General features: G+C 34.6%; 1 protein-coding gene across 1 annotated transcript; it reads left to right on the forward strand.

Moving 5' to 3' along the window:
- Window positions 1–8455: 8455 nt before the first annotated feature.
- Window positions 8456–22977, forward strand: LOC129742042 (uncharacterized). Its single transcript, XM_055733888.1, has 6 exons — window positions 8456–8474; window positions 8536–9045; window positions 9193–10948; window positions 11064–11370; window positions 11420–11757; window positions 22647–22977. The coding sequence occupies exons 1-6, from the start codon at window positions 8456–8458 to the stop codon at window positions 22975–22977; spliced, it is 3261 nt and encodes a 1086-aa protein (XP_055589863.1).
- Window positions 22978–23301: the final 324 nt, after the last annotated feature.

The raw sequence follows: 23301 nt of genomic DNA on the forward strand, positions 1-23301 counted from the left end.
TCAAAGCAATGATTGTGTCTCTGAGAGAACAAGTAGAACAATACTTTAAAACTCAGATATTGAATGTTGACAGATTCTAAGTTGAAAATTGAAAAATGACAGACCGCATTCGTTATTTGTTATCAGATTTTAGATATCTCTGAATCAAGGAATCAAAGGGGGGGGATTTTTTGTGATTCTTCCCAAAAATTCTGTGACAATTTCCTGTGATGCTTTTTCCATAATTTTTTTTTTCAAAAGTCATTTCAAATTGCGTCTTTTTTACATTTTACTTAAGAAAAATAAATTAACATTATCTCTTTTGTTATATTTCTCCAATTCAAAGATAATTATCCAAAATTTGAATTGACTTTAAAAAAATGATTTTGAAAAAACGTCCAAAAATTTTAAAATTCTGTGCCACCGATTCTGTGATGAAATTTGGCTCGAAATTCTGTGAAATAATAGATTTTTCTGTGATTTCGGCAACCTTTCTCTCAAACGGCCTGTATTGACTTTTGGTTGTTTTTTAACTCATAATGGTCAAAATAAATTTGTGTTGATGAAACTAGCCAAAATTGACACAAAATTATTACAATATTTCCCGAAAATTTGACAGTACGAACAGTGAATAAATTGCAAAATGTAGCAAAATCTAGACTTTTTGAGAAACTTGACTGAAAAGGCATCACGCAAACGTTCCTTTAAAGCTTAAATGATCACAAAAACATCAGGTCAAAAAAGACTTATTGATCCAAGATTGATTCGATATTGAAGAGCATCATTCCAATTTCCGATGAGATTCATTCAAAATATCGTTATCAAGCTAACTCACCTTTATTTTGTTTAGAAGAGCGTTTATCATCAATTGATTAAAATTGTAGAAAAAGTTGTGATTGAATTGCCCAATACTATTTGAGTCTTATTGCAAAATTCAAAGTTCAATTGTCATAAAACTGTTCAACAGGAATTTCAAGCAAACTGCACAAAAAAAACGTACACATCCCTCGTGTCCGAATCAACGAAAACGCAGGGAAATCGATTGGAATAGGAATTGATAAATCCATTTTCCTGTTTCCACTTCACGAGAGCTTATCCCTCAGCAGAACTTTTTCCAGCGTAGTTTTGCCGTTTTTATTTTACTCTGTATTATTTCCAAACATCCTTTCGAAAGCGGATCTTCCGGTCAATTCAGAGAACCAATTGTTCACCACATTCAAACAACTCCTGGGCTGTTTCTGTTTCTCTCTCGCTCACTCTTGCAGCAATCGAAACCGGATGCGGATTGCAATTGTTTTCCGCTTGGTTTTGTGCGAGTTCTTTTTTTCCTCCAAATGATTTTTGTTGTAAAAGGCTTACACTTCGCTTATTAAAATCTGGTCGGCCGCCCGTAGTCAACCAGAGTGAGTTCGCGTTTGCCTTTTTTTTTTTAATTTCAACAGCAACTAGAACAACAATCAAGCGTTGTGCTAAGGTAGTATTTTTTATTATTTCTGCAGTTTTTTTTTATTCGTTGCTGTTCTGAAGCCAGTATTTTCCGCGATGAAGCCCACTCATGGCGATTGTTTGCTTTGAAGCATATTCACACAATTGATTCCATAACCTGTGATTGCATGATTTTTTAAATTGATTTTTATATAATGGACATAAATGGCTTAACAGAAAAAAACAAAACAATTTTAGTATTGCCGACTGATACATGTTGCTGAAAAATATCGGAATGCTATCAACAATTGAAACAAACGTATTCATTTGGAAAAAGCTTTTAACTTTTCTTTGAAAACAAATTACTTTAAATGCCACAATGTTCAACAGAATAAGTCTATCGCTATCGTTGAAATCAACTAAAAATGATTCTGATATTTGGAAATTGGTATAAAAACTGTTTATTCATTTAAGAGTACAGATATCGGTGCTTGATCGATGCATTCTTTTCAACTTCCATTAATTTGGTTTTGTGAAAGATTTTTATCCAAGGTTATTTTGTGAAAAAGTGAAAGAATACAAAAAAATCAAAATCAATTCGCTCCATCAATACCATCTAGCTCAATATAATCGCTTTTGTCTTGAGTATCGTAAACTGAAGGAGCTTTGCTCACCAGAGTAACATTAATCAACAAGAAAAAATTTCTAAAGATATCAATAATATTCTCTACAGTTCATGAATGCTTAAATGTGTTTTAAGTTTGAAAACTCATAAATGTACATGTACATATGAGAATATAGTAGATAGAATTTATTTAGAAACATCGCTCTAAATAAATTCTCCCCGCTCATTTTCACCATCTTTCATTTCATCTAACGTTCTATCCACCTAAAAAATTTCATAATCTAAAGAAGTCCCTACTAAAAAGGACATCACTTTTCACCCATAAGGCCGATAAATGAAAGTAACAAACATAAAATTACGGTGATTAATTTCTTCACAAAATGAGATGTCTATAAATATGATTTTCATCAAATAATAAAAAAAAAAAAAGTTATCAAATTGTTATGCTACATGTGAGAAAATTTTTCATTAAATGCCCTCAAAGTCAAATGGGTAAAAGTATAAAAATGATCGATTTTGGAAAAAATAGGAATATAGATTAAATGTTTGAAACACAGCATCAGTTATCATTAATATATATTCAATGTTTGAAACACCGAATCAGTTATCAATAAAAAAAATCAGATAAGGAATCCTAATGAGTTTAGGATCTTCATCAAAGGTCTTGGAGCTTTCAAAATTCAGAATAACCATGAAACAGAACCTCAGTAACTGAAGAAACAACACAAGGCTTGAAAATCTCAATGAATTAAATCTGGAAAAAGATAAGATTAAAAACATAGAAATATTCATGTCAAGAAAGTCACTCAATGATAGTTTTATGATAAAAATAATTCTAGAATGATCATTTTTAAAATAATATGCTGAATTCAGGATATTAACTTCAGTAGAGGATGAAATTAAGGATAAATCAGTTGAAAAGGTTTCAAGTCTCAGTGGGATGGAAACGCAGCCTACTGGCGATTGGTCCAATTGTTAGAGCAAGTTCACTGGTGTTGGGAAAAAGTGGTAGAAGTTTTGACATTTTGTAAATTTTACAATGCAAAAAGTTTTCAAGATCTTGGGGCGTTGTATTCTTTTACAACACTTTCTAATTCAGCCGTATGTGATTGAAATATTGCTATTTTTGCATCACAGCATGCGAAAATACAACACGTGTTGTAAAAAAACTAGAAGGCCACAGATCTTGAAAACGTTTTTGCATGGCAAAATTTTCAAAATGTGCCGTAAGTGTCAAAATTTCTACCACTTTTTTCCAACACCAGTGAACTTGCTCTTACAGTTTCTAATTTGAAAAATAGGGAGAGAGAGGGGTTTAGTATTTATTTCCCGAGTAAAATTCTGAAATGTTTATCATAAACATTTAAAATTGTATTAAATAAACGTGAATATATTCATAAACTGCATATTTATAATATTTCTGGCAAAAAATGTAAAAGATTACCTCAAGCTATTATTCAACAATAGCTAAAGAGTTTCTCTGTTCTCTGATGGTTTTTTTTCCTCATATTACTTTTATTTTTTTTTTCTTATTCGGTTCACATTATTTTTGTCCAAATTTTGGCTTGAAAATTTTGAAATTCAATACCAAGACATTGATATTCTCAGCATGCAAATTGCGGGAGAACTCTTTCACTGCCTACTCTAGGGGGTCCCCTTAACTTATGCAAAAGAAAAATTGTTCTAGATATTATTTTACTTATTTTAGATTAAAGTTGCCAGAATTTTTTCCACTCCCATCCGGGCCTAGCAATTCCTGGCATTTTTTCAAAAAAACCTGTCGAAATCCGGGCATGGATTTCAAATTTTCAAATCCAAAAACCGGGCAAAAACCGGGCAAAATTTAGGTGTTAGTATATAAAAAAGCAAAGAAAAAATGAAAAAAAAAATTAATTAATATTTTATTATGTAATTGCAGACTTCCAAAAACTTTTTGGAACACTTTAATATTTAAAGGTTTACAAAAGTAAATCAGCGAAATTATTTGAAACAACCGTTGAAAATTTACATAACGTTAATCGATTTTGCTGAAACTTACTCAAAAACTTAGATTTTTTTTTGTTTCTTTGTGAAAAATGTGAAAAAATCCGGGCAATATCCGGACTTTTTTCACGATATCCGGGCAACCGGGCCAAACCGGACTTTCTCGAAATTTTGCATCAAATATCCGGGCAAACCCGGATAAAACCGGGCAATCTGGCAAGCTTATTTTAGATAGATAAGATTAAAGTTATGCTAAAACTTTTTTCTCCATCGGGGGGGGGGGCCTCTGAGCCAGGGGGGGGCGAGACAATTGCCCCCCCCCCCTCCCCGGCCTTGAGTATGATCCATAAAAAATGCGAAAACTTTTAACTGTCAATTTTGAGCTGTTTTAACGGTTTTAGAGATTTTATTTTGTGTGTGTTTTTGGGATTTTTTTTTCATCCTACGGTTATCGTTAAACATCTTTTAAATAAGCAGTCAAAAAGGCTGAAATAAAAAAAACTGTTTTGAATTTTTTTATAACATAGAATATCTTTTCTGGCATAAAAGTTCGGTTTGTGGTTGTTTCATTTGAAATGTACAATGAACAACAATCAAGAAATATTTCAAATCCAAAGTTTTATATTCTTGAACCTTCAGTACATCTATATAGTGATTTTTTAATATAAATTTTATACAAAATTAATACTCGTTGCGCTAGTTCAGAACTGATTGAATCGTTTCCAAATTTTTTATTGCTATTTGCGGTAGTTAAAATTATCAAAACAAGATATAGGAAGTGTACAAATCTAAAATTTGAAATATTTATATCAAGCATGCAGCACACTATGGGATTTGAGGCGGCAAAATGTCTAAACTGAACTAAATCGAATAGTTTTTTTTATTCTTACTTGTTTATAACTTCATATTTGACCCCAGACAACCATTTGGTGGGTATTTCGAATTTTCAACACAAATATACGTACAAATATACGAGCAAATAAACGCGTAAACATATCGTATATAATGCAGCAAAACCAGTATATACGTATCATTTTGGAGGCCATATAGGTACATTAGCACACATATTCTTGATTTGGATTGTATTGAATTACGATTTGCACGATTTGTCATGCGAATCATTTACGACTACCCTGATTCTTTTTGGAATATACTACGGCAATTTACATAATCATATAGATGATTGAGGTTGTAATTTTGTAGGTCTTCGCTCAATATGCAATTTGGAATATTACAGAAAAATCTGTAATTTCTCAGAATTAAGAGCAAATTTTCATCACAGAATCTATGTCACAGAACACAGAATTTGGAGATTTTCACAGATTTCATAGAATTTTTAAATTTTGAATGGATTTCCGAAATTATATTTTTTTGGACAATATCAAATTTAGATTCCTTACTTCAAGTTAGAAAAGTTTGCTAAGATTTATAATGGTAATTGATTTTTCCCAATTAAAATTTGAAAAAGATCCAATTTATCAGGAATTTTCTATGAAATTCAGAGAAATGGCAAAACAGAAATCCATCACAGAATTTTTGGATAAAATCACAGAAAGTCAGAATAATTTTTCTCAAAAACACGGAATTTTTTTCGGCAACCTTGGACATGTAGAGCTCTCATTTTCCGTCAGTTGAATAAAAATAAGATTATTTCAAAGAAATGCTTTTTTTTGCTGTCCAATTCAAGTTTATATCGTACAATTTATTATTTGCCTGAATGCTGAATTTTTTCAACGTTCATGAAGTTATTGTACTACCTTGACTTGATCCCCTGACGATACGATCTCATGATGGTCCCTAGACGCTATCTGGAATATATAAATTCTAGGGGATTTGCTTCAAAGGAATTAAACCAAAAGCAAATTGTATAATTCTATAACTAAAATCTATTAAATCGTTGAACACGTCATCGATGATCTAAAAATAGACCAACATTTTGAAGCCTCCTTAATTATGATTCCAATTATCGATGTCTCATTATCATGAACGATTTTATTGAACTTATTTGAATTCTTTTAAGATTGCCAGCAAATACGTTTTACAAAAATCAGACATGCGAATAAATTTGTATAGGTATACAGTTATATACGATTTAATAGCATATATGTTTTTCAGTTTACAAGTTTTGTTTAAACATCGAGAAATGTCATTGTTCCAATTAAAAATATATGTACGAAATTTAAACAAATATTAGAACAAACATTTATGCTATCACAGAGTGAGTAATGCTTTTGAAACATACTTACGATATTAGATAAAGCATCGGCCTGGATTTCGGGTAGAAATTTTTCGCCACCGCGCTCATTGTGAACACTCTGGGAAGAATCTTTATTACCAGCAGATACCTTAGTACTTTTGTAACGCTGAACTAATCGACTGGAGGTACCACTCTTCCGACGTTTGATATTTTTCTTTTTAAAATATAATCTCTCATTTCAGCAATCTTGTTTGATAGAAAAATGTGCTTTCTGCTAAGATCTAACACCTGGTTGTTATCTATATATATAAAACAGGGAGAGAGACAGACCATACAGAAATGTGCGAACACGCATAACTCTTCACTGGGTCATCCGATTTGCATGCGATTTTTTTGTTGTGTTCGTCTTGACACAAGGAATGTCACAACGGAGCCGAATTTTGGAAAATGTTAAGGGGAAATTTGTAAAAGAAAAAAACATTTTACATAGAATGCAGCGTTAGGGAGAGATAGAGAAAATGGTACCGTTCTAAGAAGGCATTGATGTGTTTGAAGTGGAGTTGTTTGACATTTATTCTGTTGTTGGGTTTTTTCATTTTTGAATTGTTAGAAAATAGTTTTCAAAGCGTGATCATTCGTGAGTTATTTGCAAACAATTTACACATTATTTGAAGTTTTGTGATTATCCCGGGGTGGGAATTCCGGTGGTTTTGGTAAGTGTGTTGAATCTTTTAAAGCACTGAATATTTAATGTACATTCAACAATTAATTTGAAATTGCATTTGCAGCTTCAGTACTCTAGAATCAGTATGCCGCCCATAAGGAGAACGTACGTTGGATTACGCAGCCGCAATGCACGAAGGTTGTCGAGGCTCCGTGCCAATCAGACCCCTGAGCAAAGCGCGGAAGCAAATCAACAGCTTCGAGAACGTATGTCGGTAATTCGTAGCCGTCGAACGACAGAGGAGGAAGCAGAAGCCCAGATAAATACTGAACAGCAACAGAATTGCAATTTGTATCGTGCCGCTTTCCAATATGATTTTACAATAGACTACAGCAAACTGCCTTGCCTTACAATCGGGCCCATGGATTTGGTAGGCCAATACTGTAAAGCGCTGAAGTTTCACTCAGAAACACCAGGTTTATGTTGCGCAGGTGGTAAAGTAAAGTTGCCACCGTTGACTCCACCACCAGAACCACTGCGCTCATTGCTATTCAGAGACTCACCAGAAGCAGGACATTTTTTAACGCATACCCAAAATTACAATAGCTGCTTTCAAATGACATCATTTGGAGCGAATATTGTTGCAGAATGTGGATTTAACCCAACGTTTAAGGTATTGTTTAATAAATCTTATTTTGGGTAGTAAGGACACAATTTATCGAAACATTAATGCCATTTCATTGATAATTTTTCCCTTATTTATTACTTGAACAGTTATTTCAAAAATATATAGGGTAAAAGATCCGATATCCATCTCAGAACCTATTTTCATCTCATCTCGCTCATTTAGAGGTTTCAACACTAAATTTGATCATTTCTTTGATGGAAATATTAATCACTCGACAAAATCATGCAATAAACATATTTGCTTAAAAAATGGTCAAAATAGAATAATGATGAATATAGGTGCTGAGACGAAAATCGAGACTTTCTCCCTAATAAATCTTTAGCTAAATGAATAGTTTTGAGAAATTTCCTACATTTTTTTCATGATTTTTTCCTATTTCACTTAGTTTTATGCTAACAAAGCTTATATATTCAGATTCAAGGTCAAATTCATCATCGAGCAGGATCATTATTGCCACCAACGAACGAAGATCATAAATTTCTACAAATATATTTCGTTGGAAATTATGAAACAGAAATCGATCAGCGTTGTGCTATCAATCATGCAATGAAACGTCAGATCATCGGTGAATTGCAAATTCTTCTTCACGAACATAACGCTTTAATTCGGTTATTTAAGACGGCATTGGAACATATGCCTTCTGACGACCACAAAATAATAATCAGAGCAGATAAACGTCCATCTGGAAGTCATGAACGTCAATTTAACGCCCCAACGATGAATGAAACAGCTGTCGTCATCTCGGGTGAAAACATTGAGTCCCGTGACATCGTATTGAAGAGGCGCAACGATGGCCAATTGCAACGTGTGCACGAGACCCATCGTTCATAAGATTCATTACAATACCCACTCATGTTCTGCTATGGAGAGGATGGATATCATTTTCAAATAAGAATGATCAATCCATTGACAGGTGCGTATCCGTTAAATTAAAATGTTCAACAAATTTCTGTAATTTTTATTCTTTTTTTAAGGCGAAGAAACAAACAGAAAGGTCAGCTCTATGAACTTCTACGCGTACCGTTTTATGATAAGGCAAGATGCTGATAATCATTTACTGCGGTATCGGCGTTTATTTCAACAATTTGCCGTCGACATGTATGTCAAAATCGAGACAGAACGTTTGAACTTTATCCGGTTCAATCAGGCTAAACTGCGGTCTGAGGAGTACGTTCATTTAAGAGATGCCGTAAGTTCGGAAGGAAATGTCAACAATATTGGTCGATTGACAATTCTTCCATCTACATATGTTGGAAGTCCACGGCATATGCAAGAATATTCCCAAGATGCCATGACGTATGTCAGGTATTACGGCCGCCCGGACCTTTTCATAACGTTAAACGGTCAAACAGCAAGCGATAGGCACGACATAACCGCACGGGTATTCCGGCAGAAGCAAAAAAGTCTCATGGATTTCATAGTTAAGCAGAGCGTGTTCGGTGAAGTAAGGTGCTGGATGTACTCCATCGAATGGCAGAAACGAGGTCTCCCGCACTCACATACTTTAATTTGGTTTGTAGAAAATATTCATTATTGATATGATATTATTGTTTATTAAAGACAGTTTTGAAAAATCAACAGGTTGGTTAACAAAATACGCCCTGAACATATTGACAACATTATACACGCAGAGATTCCTGATGCAGCTATTGATTCGGAACTTATTGAAATTGTTAAAACACATATGGTTCACGGTCCTTGCGGTCAACACAATTCGGGATCGCCGTGTATGGTTGGAGAGAAGTGTACAAAACGATATCCACGTCCATTGCTCGCGGAAACTATTTCCGGACACGATGGATATCCCTTATACCGGCGTCGTTCGCCCGAGGACAATGGCAAATCCCTTACAATGAAGGTACAAGGAATTGACGTTGTGGTTGACAATAGCTGGATTGTACCCTATTCACCGTTGCTTTCTAAAGCCTTCAAAAGTCATTGCAATGTTGAATTATGTAACTCAATCAAATCGATTAAGTATGTTTGCAAATACGTGAATAAGGGCAGCGACATGGCAGTTTTTGGAATTGCTGCTCCAGATGCCAGCGACGAAGTGACACAATACCAAATGGGCCGTTACGTCAGTTGTAACGAAGCGATTTGGAGGATCTTTGCATTCCCGATTCATGAACGTCACCCGACTGTCGTCCATTTAGAAAATGGACAACGTGTATATTTCACGGAAACAAATGCAGCTAGAAGAGCAGAACGAGTCCCAAACACGACATTGAGAAGTTATTTTACCATCTGCCAGAACGATCCATTCGCCAGAACGCTTCTATACTCCGAAGTGCCACGCTACTATACTTGGAATAAGTCGTCGAGAAACTTCCAGCGCAGAAAGCAAGGACAAGTAGTTGCAGGATATGCCGACGTCTTTTCCACCGACGCACTTGGGCGAATGTATACTGTACATCCAAAAAACGATGAGTGCTTTTACCTAAGATTGCTTTTGGTCAATGTTTGTGGTCCAACATCGTTTGAATCGCTTCGGACTGTGGATGGTATGCTATGTGCGACATATCGAGAAGCCTGTCATCGGTTGCAACTGATTGAAGACGACAGTCATTGGGATTTAGCGCTTGCCGACGCGGTTCTTACTGCACCAGCGAATCAAATACGCACGCTGTTTGCGATTATTATTTCTACATGCTTCCCTTCAAACCCTGTCGAATTATGGAACAAATTCAAAGACGATATGGCCGACGATATTTTGTATCGATTTCGTACGGTAAATCACGAACAGGAAATGAACGATGAAATTCGCAACGAGGCTTTGATTATGATCGAAGACGCGTGTCTGCTCATGTGTGGCAGTTTGTTGAGCAAACTGGGGATGCCGGCTCCCAATCGAACAATGCATGATGCATTCAATCGTGAGATTGAGCGCGAGCGAGCATATGATCAAGACGCGTTGGCCCAAGTAGTCCAAACGAATATTCCTTTGTTGAATCACCAGCAGAAGGACGTATACGATACATTGATGAGAGCGATTGATGACGGCAATGGTGGCATTTTCTTCATCGATGCGCCTGGTGGAACTGGCAAAACCTTCCTTATTTCATTACTGTTGGCTTCAATTCGTTCAAGACCTGACATTGCCCTGGCGGTTGCCTCATCGGGCATTGCAGCCACAATGTTGGAAGGTGGCCGAACTGCTCATTCTGCATTCAAATTGCCATTGAATCTACAGATGACCGAGGAACCAACATGTAATATTTCGAAGAATTCATCAATGGCGAAATTGCTGCAGAGTTGCAAGATTATTATCTGGGACGAATGTACAATGGCACATAAAAGAGCATTAGAGGCACTCGATCGAACTATGAAGGATCTTCGAAATCATACAGGACATTTTGGAGGCGCCATGATTCTACTAGCAGGTTTGTTTGTTTGCATGTTTATTTTATTTAGACCCATTAGCCTTTTGCTTTATTCGGATGTTTCTGAAAGACTTATTAGTGACATTATAACAATTGAACACACTTTTTTAATTTTACAGGAGATTATCGACAAACGCTTCCTGCCGCCCGCGGTCAACGGCAGCTGATGAGATAAATGCTTGCCTTAAACTTTCGTATTTGTGGCGTTACGTAACGACGCTGTGGTTAACGACAAATATGCGAGTTGCGCTTCAAAACGATTCGTCCGCAGAAATCTTTTCGAAACAATTATTGACTATTGGCAATGGAGAAGTACCAGTAGACGTTTCGACAGGATTAATTTCATTCCCGCAAGGTTTTTGTTCTTTCGTATCGACAAAAGAGGAACTCATTGCAAATGTGTTTCCGAATATCGTTCAAAACCATGTGAACCATGATTGGCTAAGTTCACGTGCAAACTTTAAACCCTCCAAAGGACAACGTTCGAGGAACACCAAGCCCCGTGCCGTCACCGCGCCGTAATAGACGTCCGATAATTACTGCACCCACCGTCCCACCAAATTTGCCAACGAATTCTTCGCCTGAAGTATCACCGCGCCGTAAAAGACGTCCGAGAATTACTGTACCTGCCGTCCCATCAAATTTGCCAACGAATCATAACGGAAACATGACGCCTTCAGTGCCACCTGTCTCCCCACAAGCGACGTTTGCCTATCCGTTTCCCAACCCGTACGTCACACCGTTTGCTGCCCCATGCTGCCATCGCGCTCCAACGGCTCCCACGGCTCCCACGGCGTTTGATTACCCGGTAATGTATGGGCAATATAATTTTCTGCCCCAACGACGCGTGCCAATGTAGGTACTAGATCTTCGATCGAAATTCTAGCTTATTGCCAAAATGTGAACCGTATGAGAAGCGCGGTAAAAATGAAGGAAATAAGCTTGAAACTTTTAGGCTCCTCTTTTCAAATTGTCCTCTTTACTGAAACTAGCTGGGACGCTAGCGTTAACAGTGAAGAAGTTTTCGGTTCGAGGTTTAATGTGTTCCGCAGCGATAGAAATTTAGCATTGTCCAAAAAAAAGTCAGGTGGCGGCGTTCTTGTAGCTTTGGATTCTATTTTTCCCTCAGAAGAAATTACAACGCAAACATATACTGAATTTGATTCTATCTTTGTAAAAACATTATTGGCAAAAGAAATGCACATTTTTGCTTCCGTGTACTTTCCACCTGAATATGCCACTTCACATTATTTTGAATTATTCTTCCAAATTCTTGAAAATACATTAGCTGAACAACCGGAAGCAAAATTACATATTTATGGCGATTTCAATCAACGCAACGCTGACTTTATTTTGGATGATGACAATGAAGCAATTCTACTTCCAGTCGTAGGCGAAAACGAAACGTTACAATTAATCTTCGGCAAAGCTTCTATTTTAGGCTTAAACCAAGTAAATCATGTTAAAAATAGTAACAATAATTATCTTGATCTACTTTTTACTAACTGTACAGAAGACTTTTGCGTAAACGAATCGGCTGATCCACTATGGAAAAACGAAGCATTTCACAAAGCGATAGAATACTCGCTCTTTATCCATAACTGTGCCAAACCTCGCGACTGGGAATACGAGGAAATGCCAGACTATCAGAATTCAAACTTCGAACTATTGAAACTAGAACTAATTAATATAGAGTGGTCAAGTGTATTGAAGAATGAAGGAAATGTTGATACAACAGTAGAAACCTTTTATAACATAATGATTAATCTAATAAACAGTTATGTTCCTTCAAAATTTAAAAGAAGGTCCTACAGCTCTAAACACCCTGTCTGGTATAACAAGGATTTGAAAAACTTACAAAATAGGAAGCAAAAAGCTCATAAAGTCTACAGAAGTGATAGAAGTGTTACAAATCATCAAAATTATATAAATTTATGCAACCAGCTTAATTCACGTATAAAAAGTTCTTTTGAAAAATACAATCAGAAAATTGAAAAAGAAATTAAACAAAACCCAAAAGCGTTCTTTGGCTATACTAAAAAGCAGATGAAGAATTCAAACTTCCCTACTCAATTGACACTTGACGGAAGCATTGGAAATAATCCACTGGAAATTTCTAACTTATTTGCAACATTTTTTCAAGAAGTGTACACTTCTTTCACTGAGGCTGACCGAGATAGGGAATACTTTTCAATCATTCCAGATTTAGCGTGTGACATTCAGGTCAATGAAATTGATTACAATAATGTTTCCGAAGGACTTAGAAAACTTGATGCTTCCAAAGGAGCAGGGCCTGATGGACTTCCCCCATGTTTCCTTAAAAACTTGGCGGCCGAATTGACAGAGCCTCTTCTGATTCTTTTTAATATGTCATTAAATTATAGAAAAGTACCCAAATTTTGGAAAAAATCTTTTTTAATTCCGATTTTCAAGTCCGGAAAAAAATCAGATGTACGAAATTATAGAGGAATAGCTATTTTGTCTTGCATCCCAAAACTTTTTGAATCAATAATAAATGAAAAAATTTATCAACAAGTAAAAAATATTATAACGAGTAAACAACATGGTTTCTTCAAAGGGCGCTCTACAGCATCAAATCTTCTCGAATTCGTTACATACGTTATCGATTCTATGAGCAAAGGCCTTCATGTTGAGGCTATTTATACCGACTTTAGCAAAGCCTTTGATCGCATTGACATACCCCTTTTAATCTTCAAATTAAAAAAAATTGGCTTTCATCCAAATCTTCTCTCCTGGTTACAATCATATTTAACTGATCGAACACAAATCGTTCGTTTCCAAAACGAATTATCTAAATCTGTAGCTGTGACCTCTGGTGTGCCTCAGGGGTCTCATTTAGGACCTCTCCTTTTCATACTGTTCGTTAACGACATTTCCTTTATTCTAAAACGGATTGAATACCTAATATACGCCGACGATATTAAACTATTTCTGAAAATAAAAACAACCGAAGATGTTGAAACATTTCAAAACGAAATCAATGTTTTCTTTGAATGGTGCAACAAAAGTTTACTTCAATTGAATGTTAAAAAATGCAACTCTATATCATTTAGCAGAAAGCAAAGTTACCCCATCATTGAAACAAAATTAGGCAATCAACCAGTACAAAAATGCAAAATTGTAAGGGATCTTGGCGTCATACTGGATTCAAAACTCACGTTTGTAGAACATCAGAACAATATCATCAATAAAGCAAATTGCATGCTAGGATTTGTAAAACGTTTCAGCAAACACTTTCAAGACCCATACACCATAAAATCACTTTATATATCCTATGTTCGTTCGATACTGGAGTATTGTAGCATCATATGGAATCCTTATTCAAATATTCACGAGCAACGTCTCGAATCAGTTCAAAAACAATTTTTGTTATATGCGCTACGTAAAATAAATTGGACCACTTTTCCTCTGCCATCGTATGAATCTCGTTGTAAGCTTATTGATATAGAACCTCTCAGTAAACGCAGAGAATTTTCCCAAATTGCATTTGTAAATGATGTTGTTACACAAAGAATAGACAGTCCTGAATTACTTTCAAAACTAAATTTTTACGCACCCTCCCGTCCATTAAGAAATAAACATTTGTTCTACATTAAACTTTACGACAAAGACTATGCAAAACATCAACCTATTAATCAAATGATGTACAAATACAATTTACAAAGTGAAATTATAGACGTAGCGATGAACAAAACACAATTAAAAAAGGCATTCAAAAACAACTTCATAGAACAACAAAATAGCTTACATTAGTTTTAAGTAGTTTTAAGTATTGTAGTCTACATAGTTTGACTTAATAAATAAATAAATAAATAAATCCTGGCAGCGAAAAATAAGGATGTCGACGAATTGAATTTTATTATCCAGAACACAGTTCCTGGAGAATTGCATTCGTACAAGTCAGTAGATTGTATGACCAATCCAGAAGAAGCTACGAACTACCCAACCGAGTTCTTAAATTCTTTAGATCTTCCAGGAATGCCGCCGCACAATTTACGCATAAAAGTTGGGAGTGTTATAATTATGCTCCGTAACCTTAACCAACCCAAATTGTGTAACGGGACAAGGTTGGTCGTGAAAAATCTTAAAACGAATATAATTCAAGCGACTATTCTTAAAGGAAAATTTAAAGGAGAGGATGTCCTAATTCCGAGAATCCCACTAATATCAAACGATTTACCATTTGAGTTTAAGAGAACGCAATATCCAGTACGGCTTGCATTCGCAATGACTGTCAACAAATCGCAGGGTCAAACATTAGATGTTTGTGGGATTAACCTAGAATATCCATGTTTTTCACACGGCCAACTTTACGTGGCATGTTCCCGTGTAGGAAAACCATCTTCTTTATTCGTTTTTGCACCGAACAATAGAACTAGAAACATAGTGTACCAGACAGCACTGAAATGAGAAGCAATGTTTATCTGTAGTTATTAAAGAAGCTTTAAAAAAATTTAAAACAGTTTAAATCACTTTATAAACATTATATACAAAAAAATCATCAAAAGATTTAAAAACAATAAAGAAAACTTTAAATGTAAAAAATTTAATTAAAGAAGGCAGGACAAAGTTTGCCGGGTCAGCTAGTGATAATATAAATCTTATTTCATGTTTAAAAAAAAATCTTAATTTCAAATTATTTTATGAATAGCACGACAAAATATGTCAGTAATGGCTGATCATCGTAAATCGGTCGTTTCATGGATTTTTTGCGAATTGTCGTATACAAAGGTCGAGTTCATATGTACATAAATACGAGTCTCTCTTCTTGTCGTAATAAAATCATGCAATGTATTTAAATACGATAAGGAATATGCATGGGCCGCACATTCTAAACGATATAATCTGTAAAATAAAATACGACTTCTGGTTGTCTGGGACTACGATATCCCCAGTTTTTCAACCTATTATCTTGGATACTGAACACACCACAGACACCAGACTTTGAAAAATTTAAAAATTTATAGGGGAGAGTGGGGTAACGTGGGCCACTCTGAATTTCTAAGATGTGTGTTGAGATAAAAAAGCTCAATCCAACTGTCATCGTCGTAGCTTTGAGTAAGCATATTTTTCTATATGTTTTTGACTTATGATTCTTTTATTTATCAAGCTAAAAATTTAATGAAATTCACTTACATAATTAATCAAACACTCGTAAAATGCATCGATGGGGAACCTGAAGTTCATATTATAAATATGCTCATACGCAGGCCCGTGCGAAGGACTCGTCCATGGGGGGGGTTTTCGAATTTCAAATTTAGCTAGAAATAATAACAACTGAAATATGCACAATAAATCCGAAAAGTCATTGAAAAAATATCTAAAATTATTTTTTTTTTGTTTCGATTATAGTCGTTTTACCATCTTTATGGCATTCGCGACTTTATCAACGTTACAGTTGGCGGATCGTTATTGAAAAACTTATCCGGTACAACTGTGTTCGATGTTTACTCTTGGGCTCGAACTCGCGGACATTGGCTCAGGAGGCAACAGACTTGCCAACTGAGCTATATCACAAGCCCGAATTTAAAATTATGAAATTCCATGTTTTGTTGTAAATATTTAAAAAATAAAGCACTTCAAAAAAAATAAAAAAAATTGCTGTAAAATTGCTACTTGTAATCATTTTTGAAACTTTTCAAAGATTAACTAAAAAATCATGATCGATGCAAAAAAGATTATTGAAAACTATAAAAATAAGTGAAACGTTTACAAACTTTAAAATGCCTATCAGATAGTTTAGAATTTCAAGCTCTGATTTTTTTTTGCTGCCAATTAAAATACTGAGTCGTGAAAAGGTCTTGTTTTTCGAAAGAGTGTGAGTCGAAATTGTTCTTTCTTGATGTAATATATTGAATATTCTGTTTTCAGAAAACAAATATTCAGAATTAAAAAACAAAGACAAGTTATTATTAAATATCTCAAAAGATTGAAAATTGTTTTTTCGCAATTTATTTTAAAATTTCAAAAAAGCCATTCAATAAAATTCGGTGAAGTTAATTAGAAAATACAAACGAAATATGAAATTCAAACACATAAGCTTTTTAGAAGAATTTGTTTCAATAAAAACTTCTTACGACTTCAAAAAATAATTCATAGAATTCAATTGATAGCTAAAGAAAACAGCATTTTATGCCTTTGTTAATTTGGTAAATTTCAAATTTGTAGATTTCGAATATTCTTTAAAGAGATTTAATCAACCGCTTCTAGTTTTGGTGATATATCTATATATATAAAAAGCAATTTCTGTATGTTTGTTTGTTTGTTTGTCCTCTATAGACTCAGCCGTCTTAAGAGCTAGAGAGCTGAAATTTGGCATGGATACTCATTAGGGCCAGGAAGGATGGAAAATGTTTTCAGATTTTTGGATGACCCCTTCTGAAGGGGGTCGTCCATACAAGAAAAATATTGTTTTCACGATATTGATGTTACTTTTCGTCGGATTGTGTTGAAAATTTGCACATGAGTGTGTTGAAAGACGAGCAATCGATTTCAGGTGTCAAATTTTTTTTTGCGATATTGACGTTATTATACATCGTATTCAGATGAAAATTGGTACATGATAGTTTTGAGAGACGTGCAGCCGATTTGAGGTATCAAGTTTAGCGTAAGGGGCCGGCAAAAGGGGTCGTCCATATTCAATTTTCAGTATTTTAGTGATATTGTCGTTTTTATACATCGAATTGGGATGAAAATTTTCACATAGGAGTTATTTGGGACAAACAACTGATTTCACTTATCCAAACTAAAATCAGGGGTCGGCCAAAGGGGTCGTCCATGTAAACTATTCACTGTTGATGCAATATTGTCGTTATTATACATCGGATTCAGACGCAAATTGGTACAAGAGGGTTTTGAGAGATGAGCAATGGATTTCAGGTATTCAATTCAGTTTAAGGGGCCGGCAAAGGGGGTCGTCCATATAAAAATTTTAATATTTTTGCAATATCGACGTTATTATACATCGGATTGGGATGAAAATTTTCACACGGTAGTTTTCGGGAACGGACAATCGATCTCAGAGGTCTAATATTTGCCAGGGGTCGACGAAAGGGGTCGTCCATATAAATGAATTTTTCACTATTTTTAGCAATATTGACGTTATTATACAATGGATTGCTTTGAAAATTTGCACACGGGAGTTTTGAGGGAAGGGTAATCGATTTCAGATATCAAAGTTTGTATAAGAGAAATTTATACACGTGGTTTTTGATTCCTGATTTCATATTTAGTAGCAGACGACAGACGAAGTGATCGTCCAATATTTTTGCAATTATTACTTAACAATGAATCTGGAAAATGCTTGGCAATTGACTTTCATACAAATTGTTCATGACATATTCCAAGTTGAAAGCGAAACGGAGTTCGTATGGGATCAGCTAGTAGTTTATAAGTTTTTAAATGAATCAGTGTTCAGTTGAATCAATCATTGCTATAACTGATGACCTAAGAAATCTACATGAAAGAACAAAAACTGACTCTGATTTTTTTTATTTTATTTGACTAAGAAACAAAAATATTTTGATCATGATGATGATGAATAATCTAAAATAAATAAATTCACCAGTTTTTAAAAATGGACAAATATCATAACAATACATAAGTTCCATTTAATCAAACCTTTTTGTTGAGCCTGCAAAATGATCTAATTTTGCTAATACAGACCCCGTTCGATTTTGGCAACACGCCCGTACATGTTGTGTTGCCAAAATCGAATGTTGCCAAATTCGAACGGTTTTTTCTCATCTTGTTTTTCAGTTATTTTTACAAGATAATTATACTTTTAGTAGCAGAAACATTATTTTGAGTCAATTTTCAACCATTTGTAGTAATTTTTCAATTTTTTCATCATGTTTTTGATGCATTTTTCACTTTTCTTGTTTTGTTTATAATGTTTGTTTTCTTTTGTCAGATTTGCTGTTTTTGTCATTCTTCATCATTTTTTAGTTGTTTTTTGTCATATTCAGTCTTTTGTTTGAATTTGTTTTCAACTTTTTGAATTTTTCATCTTTTTTTTTCCTTTTTAAATACTCTATAAATTATAGAAAAAATTGGTTTTTATTGTTGTATTTTATCACCCTTTCAGAACATAAAAACGTATTTATGGTGTTTGTCTAAATTAAATTGGTCCTGTCATAACGAAAACTAAAAGGCAATGTTGTTTCTAAAAACCGTTCGATTTTGGCACATGTGCCAAAATCGAATGTTGCCAAAATCGAATGTTGCCAAAAACGAACGGGGTCTGTATCTAAAATTTAGTTTCCGTAGAAACTTTTAATTTTTTTTTTAAATTCCTTTATTAAACAAAACTTGTCTGACTTTTTTCGCAGAAGTCAAAATAACTTGCGGTTTCAGAAAAAGTTGATAATTAAATTTGAACCTTTATTGATTTTTTTTTCTTTAAGTTTCAAAATTTCTCAAAAAAAAACGATTTCTCTTATATGATTTTTACACATTAAAAAGTTGTATTAAAAATGAAAGATGTGAATTTTGTGGCCTTGTGTAATTCTTAATAAACCTTTTGAATGTGGAGTTGAGTATTAGAAAAGCAAAAAACAAAACAAATTTGAAGATCAAATTTGTTTTTTGAAGAATATTTAAAAAATGAAATGCCATTTTTTTTGGAAATCAAAATGATTAATAATAAAATTGAAGTTAAAGTTTTTTTTTGGCTAATTCTGATGAGTATCGTAAGTATTAAACACCTGTCACATTACTACCAATTTGTCGACATGTAATGTAAGAATTCGATGAATGAATTTTGTTAGCTTCAAACTCTGAATTAAGTTGGTAACACTTCTTAATAAACCCATTCTAAATACAATCCAGTTTTTTTGTCAACCTTTGAGTTTCAATACAGATGATTTATTGAAAAACAAACTGAAACTTACAATTAGACATTAGTGTCAATTTGGAAACGTCTTAATATGAAACGGTTTAGGCCTTGAGTGATTTAGCATTAAATTCCGCCGGAGGCGAAAAAATGTTCTGACATATACGATAAATTCGTTTCCTGAACTGAAAATTTTACTTGGAAAAAATCTCCATGGGGGGGGGGTTAAACCCCTAAAACCCCCCCCGTTTGCACGGCCTTGCTCATACGCCTATGATCTCAGTTTGGTCATGTTCTTTCACGTGGAAAAGGAATTTTGATGAAACATCAATAAGTCACACAAACGCAACTAATTAGCAAATCATAGCTTGTGGAGAATCGTGTGCTACATTTTGTGGGATCTTGGGCCACCAAAATTTTTATGTTTCATACACATTCAGAACTTAAAATACGTTTTTCCTTTCTGTAAAGTTTTCTTATGCTGAATAAAGAATTATAAAAAATATTTTTCCAACCTAAATATATAAGCAGTTTTGTCAAAATGTTCGCGAGCCAGGTTTAGGAATTATTCGATGATGCACAACTCTCTATTTTATTTCCTCATCTGAAATTGCTTTAAAATAACTCATAAACTTTGCACGTTATCTAGTCAATTTTGAGTTGGTGGCCCACAATTCTCCATTTTTTATTTCTTCAAAAAAATACAGTTTTCAAAACAAACAGTACTCGGGCACATTATTTTTCATAAAAACAAAATTTAAAAAAAACCTTATAATACCTTTAAAATGTAGAAAATCTTTCCATTTATATTTTTTTTTAAATTTTGTATAAAAGAAGGTATGAAGTAAAGAAAAAACGTGGCACATGATACCCCATTCTCCCCTACCTATTTCCAACTTTCACCTAAATTTTTGTTTCTCTTTTACTACGAGACTATCTCATTTAAACATCGTTTGAAATTATTTCTGTTCTTCTTCTGTACAACTGACATAGATTGAACCAATTTCCGAAAAAATGCATTTTTTATCTACCTATTTTTGCTTATCCTTTTTGCAACAGATACAAACTGAGATTATGCGGTTTTTCGCACTTTTGCTTATCAATAAAGGTCGTCTTTTTTCTGTTTGTTGTTTTTCTGTTTTTGTTCATCGTCAACATATTTTAGGGATCATTCGTTATTATTTTCGACCGGTGTTGTGTTGCAACATGTTCTACAACCAACTCCAAATTTCGTTTGATTTGATATCATTTTTAATTATATGACAATTCGATTCAAATAAATTCTTATGTTTTTGAATTGAATTCGTTTCCCAGACAACCATTTGGTGGGTATTTCGAATTTGCAACGCAAATATACGTGCAAATATACGTGTAAACATATCGTATATAATGTAGCAAAACCAGTATATACGTATCATTTTGGAGGCCATATAGGTACATTAGCAAACATATTCTTGATTTGGATTGTATTAAATTACGATTTGCACGAATTGTCATGCGCATCATTTACGACTAACCTGATTCTTTTTGGAATATACTATGACAATTCACATCATCATATAGATGATTGAGGTTGTAATATATGATATTTTTTCGTAACAATATGGAAAGTTTGACGACTTATTTGGTCGTCTTTTGCGACTTGAGTGCAGGGCTCTCATTTTCCGTCAGTTGAAAAAAAAATTATTTGGGATTTTAAACCAATTGGTTTATTCATCTCCAAAAAATAATAAAAATAAGATTGTTTCAAAGAAATGTGTTTTTTTGCTGTCAAATTTAAGTTTATATCGTACACATTTATTATTTGCCTGATTTTTTCCACGTTCATGAATTCATTGTTAGCGCCTGGACTTGATCCCCTGACGATTCGATCAGCAGCTCATGATGGTTCCTCGACGCTATATGGAATATATAAATTCAAGGGGATTTGCTTCAAAGGCATTAAACCAAAAGCAAATCGTATATTTCTATAACTTAAATCTTTTAAATCATAGAACACGTCATAGATGATCTAAAAATAGACCAACATTTTGAAACCTCCTTTAATACGATTCCAATCATCGATGTGTCATTATCATCAACGATTTTATTGAACTTTTTTGTATTCTTCTACGATTGCCAGCAAATATGTTTTACGAAAATCAGACATGCGAATTAATTTGCAAAGGAATACGATTGCATGCACATTATAACGAATCAATGCAGTTATATACGTTTTTTATTTCGAATTATTTTATGCATAGCACGACAAAATCTTTCAATCACGGCTGATCACCGAATATCGGTCGTTTCAAGGATTTTTTGCGAATTGTCGTACACAAAGGTCGAGTTCATTTGTACATAAATACTTCTTGTCGTAATAAAATCATGCAATGCTTTTAAATACGATAAAGAATATGCATGGACCGCACATTGTAGGTGCAGATATACGAAAATGAGTATAAATAACATTCTATACGATGTAATCTGTTAAAGAAAATACGACTTCTGGTTGTCTGGGTTTGGTACATCATCGTAGCTGAAAATGACCACATTTTCAAGTTTTAGCAAAAAATCGATTTTCTGGGACTCGATTTTCCCAAAAAACGGCCGATTTTCCGAAAAATGGGCAGGTCTAAGGGAGTCGATTTTTAGATATTTTTTGACGTAGAATTACGTCTTACGGCAACACTATAGGGGGGCAAATTGAAATTTGCGGACCGAACTCGCGTCACGAAAAACTCCTCTTTAAGAGCCATCACATCTAAAGGATTATGACGTCATCACCAACGCCTGCTTTGATGGGTTTTGTTTTTCCATACCTACGAAAGGTATAAAACAAAGGGCTCTGCGGTCGACTCGGTTTCAGTTTCGTTCTGCCCGTCGAGTTGAACAGAGTTAGCTGCTCTTCGATCGGTGATTGGACCCCACCAGTGGTAATCCAACACCGATATCGAATAGCAGTTTTGTTCAGCATCAAGTGTAGTGGCATGAACCAGCCAGAGACAGCAAGCAGCGCAGATGACCAGCGGCAGAGAACTCCAGTGGCGGAGAGTAGTTTCGTTGCTGCTGTGCGCCCTGGGTACACGTTAAATGAATGGCGCCGGATACAGACAGAGCTGCTTGGAGTTCCCGTTCGCAAGCTGCGTTGCGTGCAAAAATGCTCTGATGGCAGCTGGTCGCTGAATCGGTGTGCATAGGAGGGGCGTGGTTTGGAGAGATGCTGTTTAGGAGAGTTTATCGATCGGCGAGGGGTGCTCGCTGGAATAAAAACTGGTTATGCGGAATAGGTCAAATATTTTTCTTAACTTGAACTGTGATTTCGGTTGCTAAGATTTTTATTTCACATTTAGATCTAAAATGCATGTCTCAAGTCTCCCGACAAGTATGGGAGACTTTCAGGAACCTAAATGTAAACATAAACAAGTCTCATCTACCGAAATCGCAGTTCAAGTTGACGAGTGTGAACACTTTCTCATATTTCGAAAAAAAAAATTGGCTCAAGGACTTCAGTCCTGCATTTT

Source organism: Uranotaenia lowii, chromosome 2 (assembly GCF_029784155.1).
Source record: "Uranotaenia lowii strain MFRU-FL chromosome 2, ASM2978415v1, whole genome shotgun sequence".
Lineage (NCBI taxonomy): Eukaryota > Metazoa > Arthropoda > Insecta > Diptera > Culicidae > Uranotaenia > Uranotaenia lowii.